Source organism: Sturnus vulgaris, chromosome 17 (assembly GCF_052056855.1).
Source record: "Sturnus vulgaris isolate bStuVul1 chromosome 17, bStuVul1.hap1, whole genome shotgun sequence".
Taxonomy (NCBI): Eukaryota; Metazoa; Chordata; class Aves; order Passeriformes; family Sturnidae; genus Sturnus; species Sturnus vulgaris.
In genome coordinates this window covers 7,193,031-7,213,083 of record NC_142259.1, presented here as the reverse complement: position 1 = coordinate 7,213,083, position 20,053 = coordinate 7,193,031, and the positions used below count along the sequence as shown (strand labels likewise).

General features: G+C 57.8%; 2 protein-coding genes across 4 annotated transcripts; one reads left to right on the top strand and one right to left on the bottom strand.

Moving 5' to 3' along the window:
• Positions 1-1,880: 1,880 nt before the first annotated feature.
• Positions 1,881-13,127, top strand: LOC106851737 (tyrosine-protein phosphatase non-receptor type substrate 1-like). Its single transcript, XM_088174862.1, has 8 exons — positions 1,881-2,163; positions 8,509-8,853; positions 9,062-9,373; positions 9,500-9,847; positions 10,111-10,209; positions 10,610-10,631; positions 10,999-11,038; positions 11,680-13,127. Exons 1-8 carry the CDS (start codon positions 2,091-2,093, stop codon positions 11,932-11,934), a joined length of 1,494 nt encoding a protein of 497 aa, XP_088030988.1. The 5' UTR covers positions 1,881-2,090; the 3' UTR covers positions 11,935-13,127.
• An 872-nt stretch (positions 13,128-13,999) lies between these two features.
• Positions 14,000-18,518, bottom strand: PDYN (prodynorphin). 3 transcript variants are annotated; one of them, XM_088174863.1, is made up of 4 exons: positions 18,350-18,493; positions 16,220-16,278; positions 15,424-15,571; positions 14,000-15,185 (listed from the first exon to the last, which is right to left on the bottom strand). In XM_088174863.1, the coding sequence occupies exons 2-4, from the start codon at positions 16,237-16,239 to the stop codon at positions 14,628-14,630; spliced, it is 726 nt and encodes a 241-aa protein (XP_088030989.1). In that variant the 5' UTR covers positions 16,240-16,278; positions 18,350-18,493; the 3' UTR covers positions 14,000-14,627. The 3 variants fall into 3 exon arrangements, with proteins under 3 accessions (XP_088030989.1, XP_088030990.1, XP_014729395.1); XM_088174864.1 differs by lacking the exon at positions 16,220-16,278 and having other exon boundaries at positions 18,350-18,518; XM_014873909.2 differs by lacking the exon at positions 18,350-18,493 and having other exon boundaries at positions 16,220-16,957.
• Positions 18,519-20,053: the final 1,535 nt, after the last annotated feature.

The following is a 20,053-nucleotide window of genomic DNA, read 5'->3' as shown; positions in this document are numbered from 1 at the left end:
GAGAGCAGAGCTCAGCACCTGCCCCTTTGCTTCCTCTTGTGAGATGTCTGTGGACTGTAGTGATGTGTCACTGTGTTCCACCCCTGTGTGAAAAAATTGTTATTATGTGCAAAGGGCCAAATCCTAGGGCTCCTCTGGATGCCTACTCCTTGTTGGCTACTCTGGCCAGTGCTGTGAAGGGAAGTAATGGCTGTACTGGGCTTTCCAGGACCAGTGCTGCTGGCCACAAAAGTTTTTCCAGTGGGAGCACTACTGGCCACAGCCCTTGAGTGCAGCCTCCAGCTGCCAGGGGATCGCAGAGAGAGGTGAGTGCAGAAGCCTGGGGAGCTGATCCTGGCTCCCAGCAGTGCTAAATTAAGGCTGGATGTGCCCCATGGGCGTAGCTGGGGCTGAGGGGGAGGCTGGCGGGGCCGGGGATGCGCAGGCGGGTGCCGTGCACAGATTGATGGTGCCAAGTCACTTCAGATATCTAGGCTGTGTTTGTGCGAGGCTCTAAATAAAACCGACAGCCCTGGCGGCTGCTTGGGGAGGAGGGGGAAGCCGGCAGCAGGTCCTCCAGTGTGGCACCCTGTGCTGTCCTCGGGGACCCAGCCCAGTGTGGGAGAGCAATCGTGTGATCTGTGCTGCTGGGGATGCTGCAGGTGATGCTGGGAGTCCCGCTCTGCAGTGTCTACCCCATCCCTGGGAGGGCAGAGAGGACAGTGGGGTGGTGCTGGGAGCTGCCAGCATTGCACCTGGCATCCCAGGTACCTGGTGTGGCCTAGCTGAAGTGCCCCTGGGCAGTGTGAGGAGCTGTGACAGGTGCAGGCAGTGGAGAATGTGTCCTTGCGACTCCCCTGGGAAGGACTTTGTGTCAGGGAGAAGCAGGGCACTGCAGGGACATGAATCCCATGGATGCTGACACCCCAACACTTTCCTCCTCTTCCTCAGCCCTGCCTACCATTACAGCTGCCGTGTCCTCAGGCTCTTGCTTCTTCCTGCTGCAGGCTCCCGCTGAGGGGACATCACGGGGATGTCCCCATTCTCCCAGCGTGCTGTGCAGGATTTTCCTCTCCCTCCCCATTCACCCTCTGCCTGTCTGTGCTGCACCAGTGTCCCCTCCTGGCCCTGACCCCCGCGGACCAAGCTGACCTGTCTTTGTGGAACCGGTAAAACACCGCCCGTGCCTCTGCCACGCGTTCACAGCTCAGCCCTGCGTGGTCCCTTGGGAGGTCCCGGGGCATTTGGGAACCCTAAGGCTGCGTGCTCTTTGTACCTCTACCACGGGCTGTGCTGGCTCAGCTCCAGGTGGTCCCTGAGTGTTCAGGACGCCGAACGCCCCCTGCGTGCTCCTGCACCCCAATCCCAGCTCAGGGGTGCTGGGCTGTGTTGTGGCCGTGACGAAGCGATGGCTACACCGGCAGCCTGTGGCGAGTGAAAGGACCCTCAATCCCCATCCCCGCAGCCCTGGAGCCTCCTCCCTCTGCTCCGGCCGACAGGGACCGGGCACCCCGAGGCTCCCGGCGGCCGGTCCCGGGGGTCCCCTCCCAGCCCACCTTAAGGCAGCCGCCCACCCGGCTGACCGAGGACTCTGCCCCGGGGCGGGCGGGGCTGGTTTCGCACCCGCCACGGGGTGGAAGCGGCGCTAAACCGGGGCTGCTGGGAGCCGGAGGGGGTCTCGAAGCTGGGGCCAGCTCCGTCCCTCCCCGGTACCACGGCAACGGAGGCGGCGCGGCGGAGGGGGGAGGCGGCTCCGCGCGGCACCGGGGCACGCGCCCGCCCGGGGCCCCGCCGCGGCGGCCCCGTCAGCGGCCCCGAGCCCGCTCCGGTGCCCACGGGCGGCGGCGGGGCCGCGGGTCCGTGTCGGTGCGTGCGTGTGCGCTGCCCGCCCGCCGCGGGGGGAGAAAGGGGGGAGCCCGGCCTCCTTCCTCATTTTGGGGCTGAGAAGAGCGATTTCCTTCGCCAGCTGCAGTTCTGCGCTTTTTTTTTTTTCTTCTTTTATTTTTTCTCTTTTTTTTTTTTTTTTTTTAATTTGTCTTATTTATCAAACCCAGCCGCCGAGCCGGGCGCGGGGCCGCGCTGTGAAGCTGCGGGCTCCGCTCCCCGCACCGATGGAGCCGCATCCCCGGGATCCCGGCCGCACCGCCTGGGCACTGCCCTGCCTGCTGCTGCTCGCCCTGCCCGGTAAGCCATGGCTTCTGCCTGCCTCCCTGCTCCTTTCCTTGCCCTATTCCCCCCCCCCTTTCCCTCCCACTCTGCTGCCCCGCTCTGCCCTGTTCTCCCTTTTCTCACGTTGCTCCTCTCCTCTGCTTTGCCCTGTTGTCACTCTTTTTTTCCATCCTTCTCCTGCCTCCTCTGTCCTGTTTTCCACCTTTCCCTCCCACCCAGCTCCTCTCCCTGCTCTGCCGTGTTTCCCCCCCCTTTATCCCGCCCTGCCTCTCTCCTCTGCCCTGTTCCCCCCTTGTTTCCCTGCCCATTTCTCCTCGATCCTCCTCTCTCCCCGCTCCCGCACACCTCCGGTACCGACATGACGCCGCCTCTCCGCGCACGGTTGCTTTGACCTTTCCTGCGGTGACCTAGAGAGCGGCGGTGGCCGAGGGGCTCCCGCGGCGCCCTTGCCCGGCGGTTCTTCTCAAACCAAACTTCAAGGAAGGCAGATATTCATTCCCCTTCCCAGCCAGGCCGGGAATTCGGCAGGGGCATGAAGAGGCATGTTGTTCCCACCCATTTGTGAGCACCCCCTTGCCAGCTATGGGTGAGGCAAATCTCAGCAAGCAGCCCGAATTCCCACTTGGAAATGGTAGTGGGGAAGGCATGGGGAGGTTTTGGTAAGGGCTTCCTGTCTTCTCTGCCAAGAACTTGTTTTTCTTGCTACCCTCTTGCTTCAGCCCACGGCGGACTCTTTCTCTACTCAACTAACTGTTGGGCACTGAAGCGGTGGAATTGCAACACCTCAGGGCACCCTGTGCCGTGTTGCCTCAAGCTCAGTGTGTCCCAGGCCTCCCAGGGGCTCGTGGCTCCACCAGTCCCTTTTAAAAGCTGGGGCACACAGCAAAGGACCAGTCAAAACCCGCCGCTCTTGTCTGTTTCCCTTACTGGCAGCGGGAAGAGAAGTCTCTCATCCCACCAGGAACTGTGGTGACTGCTGCTTTCAAGGATGTTTCCTTTCTAGAGTGTTTCGTTTTGGGTGGTTTCGAAGGAATCGCTCCCCCTGCCAAGGGAGGGACGAGGTTTTTGAGGCAAACCTGCTGCAGTAATGATGCATCTTCAGGAGCATCTCGCTGCTGAGCTTTTTGCTCTATTCCAACCCCACCCCTTCCATCCAGATCCCACTACAGAGCCCAGCCCAGGTTCTGTGGGGGAAACCCACATTCTCCCAAGCTCGTTGAAATATTTACCATCAAAGCTTTACTTGGGCAAAGAGCTGGATGCAAACTTGGGTAGAAAGCAAATGCTTTCAGCACAACACTCCTTGCTTTGAGTTGCCTGATCACAACTGAGAAGTGTTGGCCCCAAACTGAAAACTCCGGCTGCTGAGAGCCAAGAAGGCTTTGGCGGTGAGCACGGCTTCCCAGTGAGCCACTGCGATTTCCTGCGTGAGAGAATAGCTCCAGCAAAGCTCTTGAACTTAATTAAATGTGGTCTTGGAGTAAGAACCCCATTTCTTTGAGCCAGCCCTGGGAAAAAAACCACCCCGGGGTTGTGAAGTGGTTTGCATCTCTGATTGTAGGTGCAAACGTGCACATCCTTTTTTTCCATATGGCGAATCCCTCCTGGGCCATGGCTCAAACTAAGCTGAACTCCAGCAGAGTTGGCCCAGGCTCCCACTGCCGGCTGTTCTGACAGCTTCTGCAGAAGTGAAGGGGAAAAGGAAAGGTCCTGGAGGAGACCTTCCAGTGGGGCAAAGGCAGTGAGATGTGGGAAACTAAACAGCAAAGCCCCATTGAGAAACTGTGCCCTGCAGAGCCCTTCCATGCCAGTCTGTCTCCACAGAGGGTTTCAGCTGTGCTTTGCAGAGCCTCTTCCAAAGGCGAATTCAGTTTCCTGCTGGGGTCTGGCTCTTGGGATGAATTTCTGCTGATGCTGGAGGAGGGGAGCTTGGAAATGGTGGCTGCGTGTGAGCCTAGGCTTCCTCTGATGTCACGGATGTGAAACACAGCCTTTACTACAACCCTCCCTGAGCGCCCTGGGGTCTGCTCAGGGCTCAGCAGATATCCCCAGGGCTCTCCTTGCCTTCCTTAAACAGCAGATTCCAGGCCTTTTATAGGCAGCACCTGTTAGTTTCCACCCCTGGCAGCCCTGCTGCAGGTGAAATTCCAGCAGGATTATTTTGGGGTTCCCTTGCCCATTGGTCTGTTCCTTTAGTGAGTGACTGTGGGGCTTTGGATGCCGGTGACCAGCTGCACATCGTTTCTGGAGCACACAGCCATCCCAGAGCTCCTTATCCAGCTCCTTCAGAGGAAAAAAATCTATTTTTACCAGGAAGCATCCAAGCAGCCTCTCCTGAATTAAACCCCAGCCTCTTGCAATCTGTTCAATATCAAATACTTCAAAAGGTGGAATATAGAAAAAAAATGTGTCACCAACATGGAAAACTTGCATTGCAGCAAGAGCTGGAATTATTTTGCTCCCAAATTAAACTGAATAACGGGAAGGAGGCAGGCTCAGCCAAATCATGCTCCTGCCTCTGCTCCGGGCTGGAAGTGCTCCGGGTCTGCGCTGTGAGGGTGCTCCCACCTACGTGGGAACTGTCAGGTGATGCTTTCAGGTCTCTAAAGCCCTTGGCTAATTCTGGAGTGTGGGATAGAGCAGATTACAGGGTCAAAGCACCTAAATTCCCCATGATCTTGGGGGCAAGAGGATCGTGTTCTAGTTCCAGGTGGTTTGAAATTCAAGTTTAAGAAAAAAATTGTCACGAGGCAGCAGAGGAGAAGCAGGGAAACAGTGAGGAATTGTGGTGTCCTGTGTGTCTGTGGCCTGAAGCCCCCCACTATCCCATTCCTGGTGCACAGGCGTGTCATGAGCTGCTGGGAGGGAGCTTGGCTGGGCTCTTGTTCCCACTGGGTGAGCATCTCAAAAGGGGAAGGAGAAGGGGAGGCATCGTCTGCGTGTGAGAAGCTGTGTTCAGGGAGAAAGAGGAAAGAAGCTTTGATGGAAACTTTGCATTTTCTAACTTGTGTGTTCTGGGGTTTTCTGCCGACTTCCCCTTTGTGTTTTCTCTTTGAGGTGTGGGGGGGGGACATTGCTGTGAGCTGCTACGGGGGGTTGGGGTCATTCTGAGCCGGAAGGGGTCAGGTTCGTCCTGGTGTGGGGTGTTGGATGCAGGCAGGAAGTGGAGAAGCCAGGTCTGACTGGGACTCCTGCTTCTTGGCCAGGAGGTAGAGCTGGTCTTTGTTGGGATGTTCCTGTGATGGATCGTGGCTAAAGGCTGTGTGTCATAGATCAGAAATCCCTGAACAGGGTGGTCTGAGCAGAGCTGGGTGAGGGTCTCTGAGGTAGCAGGGCAGAACACATGGAAAAATACCCCAAAATCCCGTTTTAAGCCTATCCAAGGGGCTGCCTGGAGCTTCATGGTGTTTTCTGTGGTGACCAAGAGCTGCCAGTGAAGCTGCCAGCAGCGTGAATCCCTCTTTTCCCTCGATCCTCTGGGAGCAGTAGCAGTCAGGAAAACAGGAAAGCACCTTGCATCCTTTCCCTGGACAACAGCATGCTCTGTGCTTGCTAGTCCCTGGGCAGGGAGGCGGGCACGCTGCTGCCCCAGTGCGGAGGGAATGCGGGCTCGGTGCTGTGGAACGCACACAGACCATCCACATTTGGCTGCAAATCTGGACCCTGGGAGAGATTCCTGCTGTTTGCAGGCATAAATCCCTGCGGTTTCGGGAAGGCAGGACGCTTGTGGTAAGGTAGTGGAGAGCCCTTGCTGCACACCTGGCATGGCAGCCAGGCACAGGCAGGGCACCCAGCCACGCTCAGCTCTGTCCTAGTGCTTCTGAGGACGTTTCTCTGAGACCCATCACTGCAACCAAGAAATGAACTTTGGGGCTGAGCAGTGCCCGCCCTGACACTCTTTGGCGTTGGGGTCAGCTCTGGGGCCCCAAAGCAGGCATTTCCCAGCTCTCCCCCTCAGCACACCACGTGCCTCATGGGGAGATGGGCAGATGGAGAGAGGGAGGATGAAGAGGAGGTGCTCGGCTCGCTCAGGTTGGGCTGTGGGGGGTGATGCAGGCAGTTCTACCCAGTGCAGGGGACCCTCAAGGGGACATGGGGGAACCACTCCATGGCAGTTGCTTTTACAGAGGACTGCAGAGGGGAGCAGAGAGTAACACACTGATCACAGGGAACAGAGTGGCAGTGGGGAGTGGCCCTGCCCTCCTGCTCCTGTTGTCACACATGGGACGTGTCCCTTGCTGTACTAGTGCTATCCACTAATGAGCTTTGTTTGCCCAATTTGGTGGAACCAGTACTTGGTGTTGTAATCCCCCCCTGGGTACAAGGAGCGGCTTGGGGTCTTTGTGGCTGCTGGCTGGGGGTTCCAGTCTCTCTGCCTGTGGCAGCCTGGTCCCTGTCTGTGTCACATCCACGTGCAGTGGTTTTGTGAGAGATGGATGATGTGATGATGCTTCTGTGCTTGAGAACTTCCTCTGTGAGTTTCTCAACCATTTCTTGCGAAAGGTCTCTCGGCAGCAGGAGATGGAGAAGTTCAGGAGATGCCACAGAAGCAGATCCAGCAGTGTTTACCCTGTGTCAGTGCTGTGTTCAGCACATGGAGTGCAGGAGGCCTCTGCTCCAGGGCTGCTCCCCACAATTGTGGTGTCACCTGAGAAGCATGGGGTTCCTTTGCAGGGGCCCAGGGCACCACTGCTCAGGTGCAGGACCAAGACTCAGAGTGAATCACTCATCTGGACATGACACAAACCACTCAGTCCCTCTGTGCTTGTTTTGTGGGAAAAACTTGTTCTGGTGTCAGATGCTGCTGCCATGTTAACTCTGACATGCCTTCAAAGGGAAACACCAAGGCCTGAAGGTTTTGGCTGAGGATGCTGTGGACTGATGCCCAGGGCAAAAAGCCTTTAACTGGGGCAGTCTGGAGAAACTGCTCCTGGTAACTCTGGCCATAGAGATTGAGTAATTCCACACACAGTGGAACAGTGAGAACATCTGTGGGTACAGCACATACCACTGTGAGTCAGGAGGGATTAACAGCTGCCAAAAATCAGCTCTGGTCTCTGTGAGAGCCAGCTGTGGCCGGAGGGGTCAGAGCAGCTTGTCCCACAGCAGGTCCTCCTGGGAGCATCCAGACAGAGATTATCCTGCTGTGTCCCAAGGGAAGCTTTGGCATGAGTTGCTGTCCTGGATTTCCCTGAAAGGAAGCTATAGCCAGGTGGAGGTCATTCTCTTCTCTCAAATGACAAGCAACAGAACAGGAGGAAAACAGCTTCAAGTTATACAGGGGAGGTTTAGGTTGGATACTGGGGAAAAGTACTTCACTGAAAGGGTAAGAGAGCTGTCCAGGGCAGCAGTGGGTTCACCATCCCTGGAGGGATTTAAAAGATGTGTGGATTTGGTACTTGGGGTCATGGTTTGGTCGGGGGCTTGGCAGTGCTGGTTTAATGGTTGTACTCAGCGATCTTAGGGCTTTTCCAGCCTAAAAGATTATGTGATGTGATCTCACATCGTGATTCTGGTGTGAGAGATGTGTGGTGCCAGTCCATGTGCTCCCCATGCTGCTCAGCATTACCTGCTCAAACACAATGATCTGTGTGACCATGACACCCAAATCTCTATATCTAGGTGCCACAGCTACCTGTTACCAACAGGTGGATCTAAGTGGTTCCCCCACTTCTCTCCTCATGTGGCTTAAAAAAATGTTCCTTTAAGCAGTAACCAGGATTGAAATCTTTTGTGAATTTGGTTGCAATAACTATATTGGCATGGGAAGCACTGACAAAATTAACTCCTGGGTAAACCCGTGGATGTGTAGTGGGGGCTGTCTGGAGTGTCACTGTCTCTGTGCATGGAGATGCAGCACAGGTGGCTGGATTAGGGACCAGTGGTGTGGATGTGCTCCAAAGACGTTGTCTCCCTATGGTTGCTGCTGAGCAGCCTGCTTGGCTGGCATTTGTGAGGGCACTGGCTGTGCTCTGCTGGGATCACCAGGGCTGGGATTTTATGCAGAAAAAGGACAGATTTGGAACAGTAAATGAAGTGTCACATTGGTGATGGGAGCTGGCTCTTTGGACCACCTCGTTTTGAGCACTTCTTTCTCCTGGCTGACAAAGCCAGGTGGCTGTGGGAGGCAGCCCAGTGTATTAGAGACATGGGCAGCTGGGATGTGTTCCATGATTTATCGGTATGGAGCACAGCACAGTCACCAAGCAAAGCTCTGTCCAGCTCTGCGCTGAGGACAGAGCACTGTGCCCGTGGCCACAGCCCATCACCTGGGGTGCTCAGCCTGTCCCAGGGCTGGGAAAACAGTTGGAAGTCTGGATGTGTGGTGCCAGGAGAGACATGGTCTCTTTTTTTCTCTAGGTGTGGGTGCCCAGGAATTCAGGCTGCACCAGCTCCAGGACAAGGTGTCGGTGGCAGCAGGGGAGACTCTCACCCTGAACTGCACCATATCTGGAACGGCTGGAGCAGGTGCTGTGAGATGGCTGAAGGGCTGGGGCAGTGAGAACAAAACCATCTATGACCAGAAGGGGCCCTTACCCCGTGTGACGAGAGCAGTGAATGGGTCCAACACAGACTTCACCATCCACATCAGCAACGTTCAGCCTGAGGACATGGGCACCTACTACTGTGTGAAGTTTGCCAAGGGGGACACTGGTCAGGATGAGGTGTTTCAGCGTGGCAGTGGCACAGAGGTGTCTGTGCAAGGTGAGTGGGGCTCCTGGAGCAGCTCCTGATGGGAACCAGCCCAGCGGGCTCTGCTCAGGTAGCACAGGGATGGGGAAGGGGCTCAGGGGTGGTCCGGGGGAGGATCCCATGAGCCATCCCTGTGCCCTTTAGGAGACTCTGCTCCAGGCAGGCCCAGGGCTGGGCAGGGGCCAGAGCCTGGTCTGATGCCCCGTGCTTCTCCCCACAGCCAAACCCAGTCCCCCGCTCGTGTCTGGGCCTGAGCAGAGAGTGAACCGGGGGCAGTCGGTGTCTTTCACCTGCACAACTGGAGGGTTCTTTCCCAAAGAGATTGTGGTGAATTGGTTCAACAACACGGGCCCCGTGATGGCTCAGCAGCCCCAGATCACTGAATGGAGGGTGAAAACCTACAACATGTCCAGCACAGTGATGGTGACCCTGCAGAAGGACAACGTCCACTGGCAGCTCACCTGTGAGGTGCAGCACTCCACGCTGGCGGCCCCGCTGCGTGGGAGCTTCCAGCTCAGCAAAGTCCTGCGAGGTGAGGGCTGGGGGACTCACTGGGGTGTCCTGCTCCTGTGGGGTTGGGTCCCTGGGGCAGGGACAGGTTTCCCTGTGGGCAGCAGAGCTGGGGACACCAAACACCAAGCTCTGCCTCTCTTCCCAGTTCCCCCCAGTGTTGAAGTGCACGCTGAGCCGAGCCCCGCTGAGCTGAACAAGACCGTGACCTTCACCTGCCTCGTGAAGGACTTTTACCCAGCACACGTATCCGTTTCCTGGCTGGAGAATGGGATTGAGATAAACACGCAGAACGTCTCCCAGCCACGGGAACTCCGCAGTGGCTTGTTCGAGTTGAGAAGCCAGGTGGAGGTGCAAGCGACAGAGGAGAAAAACGGGTCCATGATCATCTGCAGGGTGGTGCACGATGCCCAGGCTCCTGCCAACTCCTCAGCCTCACTGTGGATCTCCAACCCGGCCCAGGGGGAATCGAGCAAGGAGTCCCAGATGCTTAAGGGTGCGTCAGAGCTGCTGGCATGGGGTGCCTGCCAGGGCGGCTATGTGGTTTCACCCTTTGAGGAAGCTCAAAGCCCCATCAAAATTTGGTTGAAGGATGAAATCTCCATATCGGGGGGCTGTGGCATGTGTTGGTATCAGGCACTGAGCTACGTATCCTGCTTGGTGCTTCATGCATCACTGGGCCAATCTCAGTAGTGAGGCTGCAGGGACTGGGAAGTACAACGTTCTTGGGCCCTGGTGACCTTTTCATTGATGTTTCAGACGATATGCTCATCTACATCGTGGTGGGTGTGGTCTGCACCGTGCTGGCCCTGCTCGTGGCTGCCATTCTGTACCTCATCCGGACGAAGCAGATCAAGGGTAAGAGAGCTGAGTATGTGGCAAGGAGGCAGCTGCTCCCAACCCCATTTTTCCTCTCTTTCCCATGGGTTTCATCTTGCCTCATTGGACAATAACCCCTAGCAGTGCAGCTGTGGGTCGTGCCTAGTGGGATGATGGATAGAGCTGCCCAGGCTGTTTGCAGGCTGCAGTGAAAGCTCTGGCTGGTCTAAACCCTGCCTTGTACCTCCTGTGCTCCCCCAGGAACAGTCCTGAATGAAATAGATTGAAACTCCAGGGGAATTGCAGGCATTTGCCTCTGGGAAAAGATGTGTCCTTGTTCTTGAAGCAGTCTCTGCATGCGTTCTCTGTGCCCAGGGAAATGGGGCGTTTATCTTGTTTCCTGAATTAATTTCTTCCTAAATTTCTTCTCTTCTGGCAGGTAAAAGCTCGCCATCTGCCAGGTGAGTGCAGATCTCTTCTAGTCACTGGGAACATCTCCAGCCCAGAGTCCCTCAGGACTGAGACAGAGCTGTATCCCCAAAACTTGTGAAAGGGAGAAGGCAGGAGCACTGTCTTTGCCCATCTCCCCAGCTGGGGTTCTGTGCCCTTGGGGATATTTTGCTTGTGGTGGGGCTGAGCAGGCTGGTGGGAGCTGGTCTCCAGCAAGCAGAGGCAGCTGGACCAGCACAAGCCAATGCTCAGGACCTGTCTAGCTGGGTGCAGCTTGCAAGGACCTTAGCTTGCATCTGACCTCCCCAGCTGCTCTGTCACCAGGGAAATGGCAACAAGACATACGATGCCTCTGACTGTTTTTGTCCTTCCTTCCAGGTTACATGAGCCAGAGAAGAGCAGCGAGGCCACGACCCAGGTGGGTCATCGTGGGGCTGGGGAGGGAGAGTAGCTGGGAGTCTCTGGAAATGAGAGTGGAGGGTGGTGGTTCTCCAGTGAAACATCTCAGTGTCTCCACTCTGTGGCTGGAGGTGGAAGAGAGCCTGCTCCAGGAAGAGGGTAGCCACTTCCTAGAATCTTTTCTGCCTTCACCCTTCTTCCTCCTCCTCCTTCTCTTCCCAGTAAAGTCTGGATTGGTGCTGCCTGGAGAACCAGCTGTGCGATAGCCAGCCAGGCTATTTGTGGAGTTATTTTACATTTGGTGACGCAGCTACAAGCAGAGTCGTGATCAGCAGCAATCTGTCCATCCCACCCAGGCTCTGCCAGCTCCAGCGTGGGCATCACTGGGCAGTCTGGCCCTGCTGGGATGGAGTGGCTTCAGTGGTAGCTCTGGAATTGTGGCAGTGGTTTTGAAGCCAGAGCAGGGTGACAGAGTGGTTCATGATTTGCAGCTGTAGCATGGGGTCGAGCATGGCTGCAGGGTGGTGGCTGCTGGCATTGTTCCCCCATACAAGCAGGGTTGAGGTGGCCTGGGCTGAGCTGCAGTGGGATTGACTCCAGAACAGGGCTGTGGGTACAGGGGCATCTTGCCAGAGGAGCAACTCTTGGTACCTCACACAGGAATCTGACCCCAACAACCTGACCTATGCGGACCTGAACTTCGACAAGGAGAGGAAGACCATCCGCCGGATGGTGGAGATGAGCCAGCAGTCAGAGTACGCCTGCATCCAGACTAACCGGGCGCCCAACGGCGACGACAACCTCACCTACGCCGACCTGGACATGGTGCACCTCAGCAAGGCGCCCAAGCGGCCGGCCCCGCGCCCCGAGGAGGCCAGCTCTGAGTATGCCAGCGTCCAGATCACCAGGAAGTGAGTGAGCAGTGGCTGCTGGGACCCCCAGTCCCAAGACTGTTCTCCTGGAAGCACTGGGAGTGATGTGAAGATGCACTGCGGTACCTGTGTTTTAGGATGGAAATGGAGCCCGCAATACTTGTGCAGGTCTTCTCCCATCCAGAGAGACGTGATTTTTGGGGACAATTTGGTCCTGGGGCTGCCAGCTCCATCCCTTCAGGACCCCCGTCAGGGGTTGCTCAACCTCAGTGTGCCGGGTTTACCCGCAAGCAGATTCAGCCAGCGGAGCAGCAGCTCCTTGGGAAGCTCCAGCTGGGCTGAGGGGACAGGTACAGTGCCTCCACACCAGCTCTCATGGGGATGCCACTGCCTGGCCCACGGCTCCCCAGGACCAGCAGGGCCCCCATACTGCCTTCTGGGGCTCTGCCACCACGCCTGGACACCAAACTCTGGCTTTAAAGGAAGGACCGAAGTGTCCGCCTCTCTTCCCAAGTGTCCCTTGTGCGGGACCTCTGTCTCGCCCCAAGGCCAAGAGGCTGGAAGCCCATTGAGCTGAGGCTCCCACCCTGCCGTCCAGGGGAGCTCCAGCTCTGGCTCCCCAGCACCGAGCATCCTCCTCAGCATCATCTTCCTGTGCACAGCCTTGCCCTGCACTGGGACCCACCAGCGCTGCCCCAGGCTTGTACAAAGCGTGCGAGGGCCCCCCCAGCCTGGCTCCCCCCCGGGAGCTCCCCGCAGGTACCGTGTAACATGTTTTGACTGTTTGACATGTAACTGTTAATTTTTAGAGCTGAAACCCCCAATGTTTTGTGTTGTACGTGGGTGTTACTGCTGTGTACTTAACACTAGAATAAGAAGTGCAAAATTAAGACCGAGGCCTCAGTAAAGAATCTCCCAAACCCTACAGAGTTTTATAAGAGACTTATATAGAGAATCCTCTGCCCCAGCTCTGTCTTGGGGGCCAGGCAGACTCCCCCTAGCCCTCTCATGGGGACAAATGTCTTCCATGTGCCCCCTACCTGGGCCACCATATGGAGTCTCACCCTCTGTTGGCTCCTGCACCAGTGGAAATGTGGGAGGCTTGGGGGTCCTTGGGGGTGCTTTGGGAGCAATGTTACTGCTTGTACAGACTTTTTTTTTTTGCGTTTTTTTTTTTTCTTTTTGCTTGCAAGATATTTTTATAATAAAAGTGAAAAGTCCTGTGCTGCTCGTGCACATCAGTGTGTCCCTGTGCTCAAGGGGGGTCACCTTGTCACGGGCACTGGGGCTGCAGGGTGGGGTTGGGGGTCTGTGTGTCCTGCAGGGAGGAGGAGAGTTCATCCTGCACAGCCCTGAAGTGTGCGCTGGAGGGAGGGAAGAGGAAGGCAGAAGGTCCAGGCTGGGCTGAGAGCTGTGGTGCTGGTTCCCCTGGGCATCATGAGGGAGGGGAGCAGTGCACCCCATGGACAAGGACTGACCAGGGGTGGCCCTGCTTAGGTGCAGGGAGCTGAGCTGGAGCTGTGTAGGCAGGCTGGGTGCTGGCTCCAGCCTGTGCTATGAATGAGCTGAGTCTTCCAGTGCTCTGCAGTGACCTCCCTCCTTTCCCAACCTGGAGCTGGTGCCTGGGCTGTGTCTGGGACATGAACTGTATCTCACCAGAGCCAGGAACTGCTGTGTGGGGCTACATAGACATTCAAAAGGGAAGTTGCTGCCCAGGCTAGGCTTCCTCAGCACTGAGCTGCTGCTGATGGGGTCACACATGAGCAGAAGAGGAACAGTTTGCCCCCTGCCCTCAGTATAACTGCCCCTTCCCAAGGGGCAGCAGCTGTGATTCCCAAGGAAGTTTCCCCTGCCTGCTGCTGGAGGAGGTACCTTGCCAGCACCCTCCACACCCCTGCAGCAGGCTGAGCATCCCTGCCCTGCACTTGATCAGCTGTGATGGCCCAGTCACCCTCAGAATATGGCTCCAGAGGTACATGGTTCCTTTTGGCACCCATGGCACAGGAAGAATGCCTGCAGGTCTCAGAGGAGGTCCCCTGGCCCATTTGGGCACCCCAATTTGGGGTGCTTGCTCTGCCCTGTAGAGGAGGCTCAGCACCCAGCATGGCTTCAGCTTTGTTGGCATCTGCCTTTTATTGACTGCAGTGGGGAGTTGGGTGTTGGGGCATGGGGCTGACCCTGCCTCTAGAGTCGTTTTTGGAGGGGGAGCCCAGGGGCACCAGGAGGGTGCTGGAATTAGTGGGACACTGTGAGAGGGTCGGGGAGGGGAGTGGGGGCTGGGCTCAGCACCGCTTGAGCACCTGGTGATCGTGCTGTGGTTCCACCAGCCACCTCGTCCCCTGGCCACGGCAGCCACCTCCCTGATCCTGCCCTGACTCATCCTTCCCAGTGCTCGGAGCCCACTGCCCTGTACCTCAGCTGTGATGGTTTCCAGGCCCTGCTGTGCTCTGGAAGCTATGGGAGGATGGATGTGTCCCCAGCAACACGTCCCAGGGAACTCTGGGCTGGGCCACAGCTACACCGCCAGCAGCCGGAGGAGTGGCACTGTCCCCTCCGTGCACAGGATGGGCAGGTGAACCAGAGAGGGATAACTGGGGATGGAACTCATGGTCCCCTGGGGGAATGAGGCAAGGGTGACACCAGCCACATCGGGCTGGCCAGGGGACAGGGCTGGGGGCGATGGCACAGTCGGGGTGGCAATGTGGGGAGTGTGGTGCTGCCGTCCCACGCCTGGCTCTATAGGTCTGACACCTCCCCTGAGTAGGCGCTGGGGTCCTCGTCCGAGCGTGTGATCACCTTGAACTGCCTCCGCAGGAAGCCCCCGTAGCGCTTCTGATTGTCCCACTTGAGCTTGGGGCGGATGCGCCGCATGAAGCCCCCGTAGCGCTTGTGCAGCTCCTGCCCCTCGGCCCCGGCCTCCGTGGGCTCCTCGTCCCCGTCCCCTGCCGGCCCCGGGTAGTCCTCGGGGGCCGCTCGCTCCCCCGGCTTGCGGCTGAAGCCCCCGAACTTCTTGCTGAGGCCACCCTTGCTGTGAGCGTTCTCGCGGAGCAGCGACAGCAGCTTCGCCTTGGACATCATCTTCATGAAGCCCCCGTAGCGCTTGGCCGGTGCCAGCGGCAGCTCTGCGGGGCCCAGACCCTGCTCCGGCTCCGCTTCATCTTCTTCCGCCTCCTGCGGGGACGGGTCTGTCCCTTCGGCCAGGGCCACCAGCGGGGCCAGGAGCGCCAGCGCCTTCCTGCACATCTCCCACTCGGGCCCGGGTGACAAGGAGCCCTGGCATTCCCACAGGCACATCTGCAAGACAGCGGCCCCAGGTGCTTGGGGTGAGCCCCTGCATTCCTCCCACCCCAAGCCCAGGGGTCCGTGCCCACCGTGCTGCTCGGCTCAGTGAGAAGCCAAAGTTTGCACAGCCCCAGCACACTGGAGTGCCCATGACCACCCCACCAGGTGCCACCCAGTTCTGCCACCATGCATCCGTGACACTCCACCGCTGTGGCTCCCTGGCTCACGTCCGTGTGGGGCCAGCACTCACCAGGGGCTGGACACTGCTCTCGGCACCGCGGGTCTGGGCTGCACAGAGGGAGCACTGGGTGACACAGTCGGCAGATGCCACCGCAGACAGGGACAGGCAGAGTGCCAGTGCCAGTGCCCGCCGAGCCATCTCGCTCTGCAGACGCTGCCTGGAAAAGAGAAGACAGCATAGAGCCTGTCACCATCCCTTATGCCAGCTCTGGGGGACCTATCACCACTCCACAGCCAATGGGCACCTACCACCTCAATCTGTGAGCTGCTCCTGGCGACACACACAGGGACCTGTGCCTGTGTCCATTTCCATACGACTTACCTCCAGATGCTGCTCCCAGCAAGGACATGACAAGACGTGACCCCTTACCCTGGCTGCAGCCTGGTCCTTGGCACAAGTCCAGAGCCATAGTGAGTCCCTGGTGGACACCAAGTCACCGTGGGCAGGACCACTGTTGCATCTCATATCTCATCTCAGTTCCATCCCATCCATCCTCTCCATCTCTCTTTACCATACCATTAGAAAGAAAAGTCTCTTTTTTCCCCAGCACTGGGTTTCTCTGTGATTGCCATGTCTGCATGGTGCAGGCGGATGAATCACCAGCTCTTGGCCTTGGGGAAAAGAACCACAGCAAACAGAGCTGTGGTGGCAAGTGGATGGGGTGATGCTATGGCCCCGTGTGGACTCACCCCAGGCTGCTGTACCCCACACCAGTGCAGCCTCATCTTCCCTCCCACCCACAAAGTCTGCTGGGCTGGTGCATCAGGAGAAAGTGGAAAAAGAAGGACTTAGGGTTCAAGCCTACCTGCAGTCCGCGATTGCCATCCTCCAGATGTTTGAGAGCCGTGATGGAGCCTCTGGCCTCTGCAGATGAGGACACTGTGCTCAGCTGGGAGAGGGGCTCTGCAGGTTGCAGTGCTAAACCTGACCCCAGGCGAGGCTAGAGGGGCCACTGCCGACTCCGGCTGCAGTGTCACAGAATCACAGTGCCACTGAGACCATGATAGCCCCAGAGTAAGAGCCAGTCTCAAAGGGGTGCGCTGGCTGCAAGCCCCTGCCTGCCTCCATTGCTGCTTTTATCTAGGGTGGGTAAGGCATGACCCAGAGGGATCTGTTACACATTAATGACGCATATTAGAGACTATTGTGTTCTCCAGCAGTAGCTGCTAATGTACTGTAATTGGTGCTGATGAAGAAATGTTAATGCCACAGTATTAATTCATGCTAGATTAAAATTTAATTTGAATTATCTGCACCGTCGTGTGTCGAGCTGTCTGCATTCCTTGGCTGCACGGCCACCAGCTCTGTCAGTCCTCCCATTGCCCTGGCAGCATGGCAGGGAACAGGGTGGCAGCTGCTCGGGACGGCAGGGGCACGGTGGGACCTCAGCCAGCCCTCGCCACTGAGACACGGGGACAGTCCCTTATTGCATCAGGGCCACCGAGACAGCACCGAGGAGCGAGGACATGCCAGCTGCACAGGCATGTGCCAGCTACACAGGTAGGTGCCAGCTGCAGCACTAGAGGGAATGAAGCTCCCAAAAAGAGCTGCTGACTGCTTCCCCTCCCTCCCCTTCCCCACCCGCTTCCCCTCCCTTGCTCCTCTGCTGCCGGTATCCCCGTGGGTGCCGCCAGAGCAGCGCGCAGGGACGGCACCTGGAATGCTCCCATGCTGGGAACAAGCTGCTAGTTCGTCTGACACTGCACAGTTCAGACCTCTGGCAATCTGGACACAGTGTGTCCCATCCCTGTCACCCTGCTGCAGGCGGAGGATTTCACGGCACTCAGGGGAGAGGCAGTTCTCCGAGCACAGCGTGGCCAGAGACGCCCCACTGCAAACATCCAGGCGGTGCCACAAATGTCCCAGCAGTGCTCTGCCTGTTCCTGGAGCTGGGATAAGGAGGGCTGGCAAAACAGGAGCAGGAAAAGGGGGAGAAAAAAACAAAGGGCTTTTGACAAAAGAGGAAAAAAGCAGCGGGGAGGAAAAAAAGAAAATAACACAAAGGGAGGAAGAAGAAAAGCGGAGTTTGAGCTCGATCCTGCGTTACCTGGAGGAGTCCAGGGCTCCAGGAACACCTTGGAAGGATCGTGGCAGGGTCTGGCAATGCCAGCATTGAGTCCCAGCCTCTGTGGCCACTCTCAGCACATTCTACCCGTGCCAGGTGCCTGCCGGTGACCCTTCCTCCCCTGTCCCATTTCCACTTGAGTCTTCAAAAACCAGGTTTTACTTTGGAAAACCTCCAAGCTGCATCCATGCACCCCAGAGTCCAATTACAGACCTGGTGACCCAAGGAGGGATGAGGAATCAGGACTGTGTGTGCTGGATAGCAGAGACTGACCCCATCTTGACTAACCTGTGATTATACCTAATGAAGGATATGAACAGCTCTCCCAGACTGAGCGCATCCCTCCTCCCACACAGGTCCAACTCCACAGGTTTGGATCCTGCACGTATTTCTGATGGAAAAGAACAATCAACCTTCCAGCAGCTCCTTTCCTCACCTCTAAAAATTTCTTGGAAATACGATCAGGACAAGGCTTCTCAAAAAAGCTGGTAACTTTTGGAATAGAATCACTCAAAACTCAGCACTGCAGCCACACTGCTGCTTGAGCCAAAAAGGGGGAGACAGAACCCCCCCATCCTCTCTACCTTTGCCCCTCTAAGCCCTGGTTGATTCTGCAGCCAGGATGCATCAGCACGGAAATGAACCCCAGCAGAACTCTGGACAGCTATTCATGGGCTCTGAAACACTAAAGAGACAAGAGGGACCTGCAGCCATGTGGAAGCTCCCCAAAATAACACAAGTCCAACCACAAGCCGCTCGCAGCAGTGTGGCTCAGGGGCTGTTCGTAAACTTCTGCTTTTTGGGGAGCAAGAGCGATTCCCTGATTGTGCCCACGCAATGGAAGGGAGATGACAACCCCGGCAGCCCTACCTGCCGCTGCTCCCCGTCCCGCCGAGCACCTGCTTCGCCAAGTCAGGACGGGTCGTGGCTGGTGGCTGTCCCTCCACGGGCGTCAGGCTGCGCCAGTCATCGGTGGCGAGGCCACACTGGCAGGTGGCCCCACGGTGCTGCCCGGGTTGCCCACCGGACTCGCCGCCGGCTGCCTCTCACCCCGCTTTTATGGCCACGGAGTCTCCTCCTGCGGCGGGGCCCGGCTGTGCGCGGCGGCAGAGCCAATCGGGGCGAGGGAAGCTGTGAATAATCAGCCCCGCAGCATCCCCGCCACCTCCCGAGCAGGCTCGCCCGCACCGCCGAGGCCTCCCCGCAGCCCCGTGCCGCCCCGGGAACCGGGGTGCACATCCCACCGTTGCGGCTGCATCACTCGGAGACTTCCGTCGTGCCCAGCCTCGGTCCTCGGGGCCGAAACGCGTGCCCCAAACAAGGAAGGTGGCAGACGACTGGGATGAGATCTATCTGCCTTCCCATACAGCGTCCCAGAGGGGTTTGGCTGCTGGGAGTGTGAATCCTCTGGACACCAAATTCAAGTCCTGTCCAAGAAGGGAAAAGGTGAAGCCCTGACCTCCTCTCACTCTCCTCCCCAGGCTGGAGAGAGGCACCGTCCTCGTGGAGATGCTGGGGAAAGAAGTGAGCCCATCCAAAGCTGCTGGGAAGGGAAAGAGCGTCTTCATGCCCCGGGAAAGAGATGTCCCAACCCTCCCAGCCCAGCTGCTGCCAGGTGAAAAAGCCTTTGCATAGAAACCCCCCAACCTCTGCAATGCCAGGGCTCGGAGCCAGGGCTTCCCTGCAGCTCCACATCTCCCTGAACCCCCTCCTCATGAGGGCAAACACAGAGATGAGCCAAAGAGGCAGGGGGAGCTGGGTGGGGGGAAAAAAGACACCCCTGCTTTCCCCATTCAGCCCTAATTCCTGTTCTCACACATTTCCCAGTCTGATTTGGGAATAAAGGAGAACAGCACTGGGCAATGATAGGCAATCCCTGAGCTCCCACACCAGTGTCCCACTGCACCATGTCACAACAGACGTGTGGGATGGGGGTCCGAGGTGCAGACCCCATAGGACATCCTGCCCCGGCCCCCACACCCCGGTGGGTGCAGACACATCCCCTGCGTCGCTGGCAGTGCAGCCAGTCCTCTTGCCTTGAAGATGGAGCTATTTTTATCGGAGCTCAAGAGGGATGTTTCCCAGCAACCTGCTGTTCTCCCAGCTCGAACACCAGCTGCTGGACCTGGTGCCCCCTTGCTCAGCCCTCCCAGCACTGGTGAGGGAAGTGGGGGCCATCGACAGGGCTGGGACCCTCTGCTGGGCACCCAGCAGCCACGGCAGCCTGTGCCTGCGGTCCTCCATCAGGGCTGGTGATCAGATCTGTCGGCATCCCCGTGTTCCTTAAAAAGCAGGCGGGACCCCACGGCTTTTGTTTGGAGGTGGATTTTAACTCATCCAGGCTGGGACTGTGCCAACACGGAGGGACCAAGGGAGAAAGGCAGAGGGTGGGGGCGAGGGCAGAGCCCTGCATCCTCCGCAGGGCCAACGGAGGAACCCATCCCTCCATCCCTGGGGCTGCAGCGAGGGGGGATGGAGCTCAGGCCCCGCAGGGGCAGAGAGCGGCCACGGCCCCGCCTCGCTGTGTCGGGGTGTGCTTGGCCGTGCAGGCACAGAACAAAAAAGAACAAAATG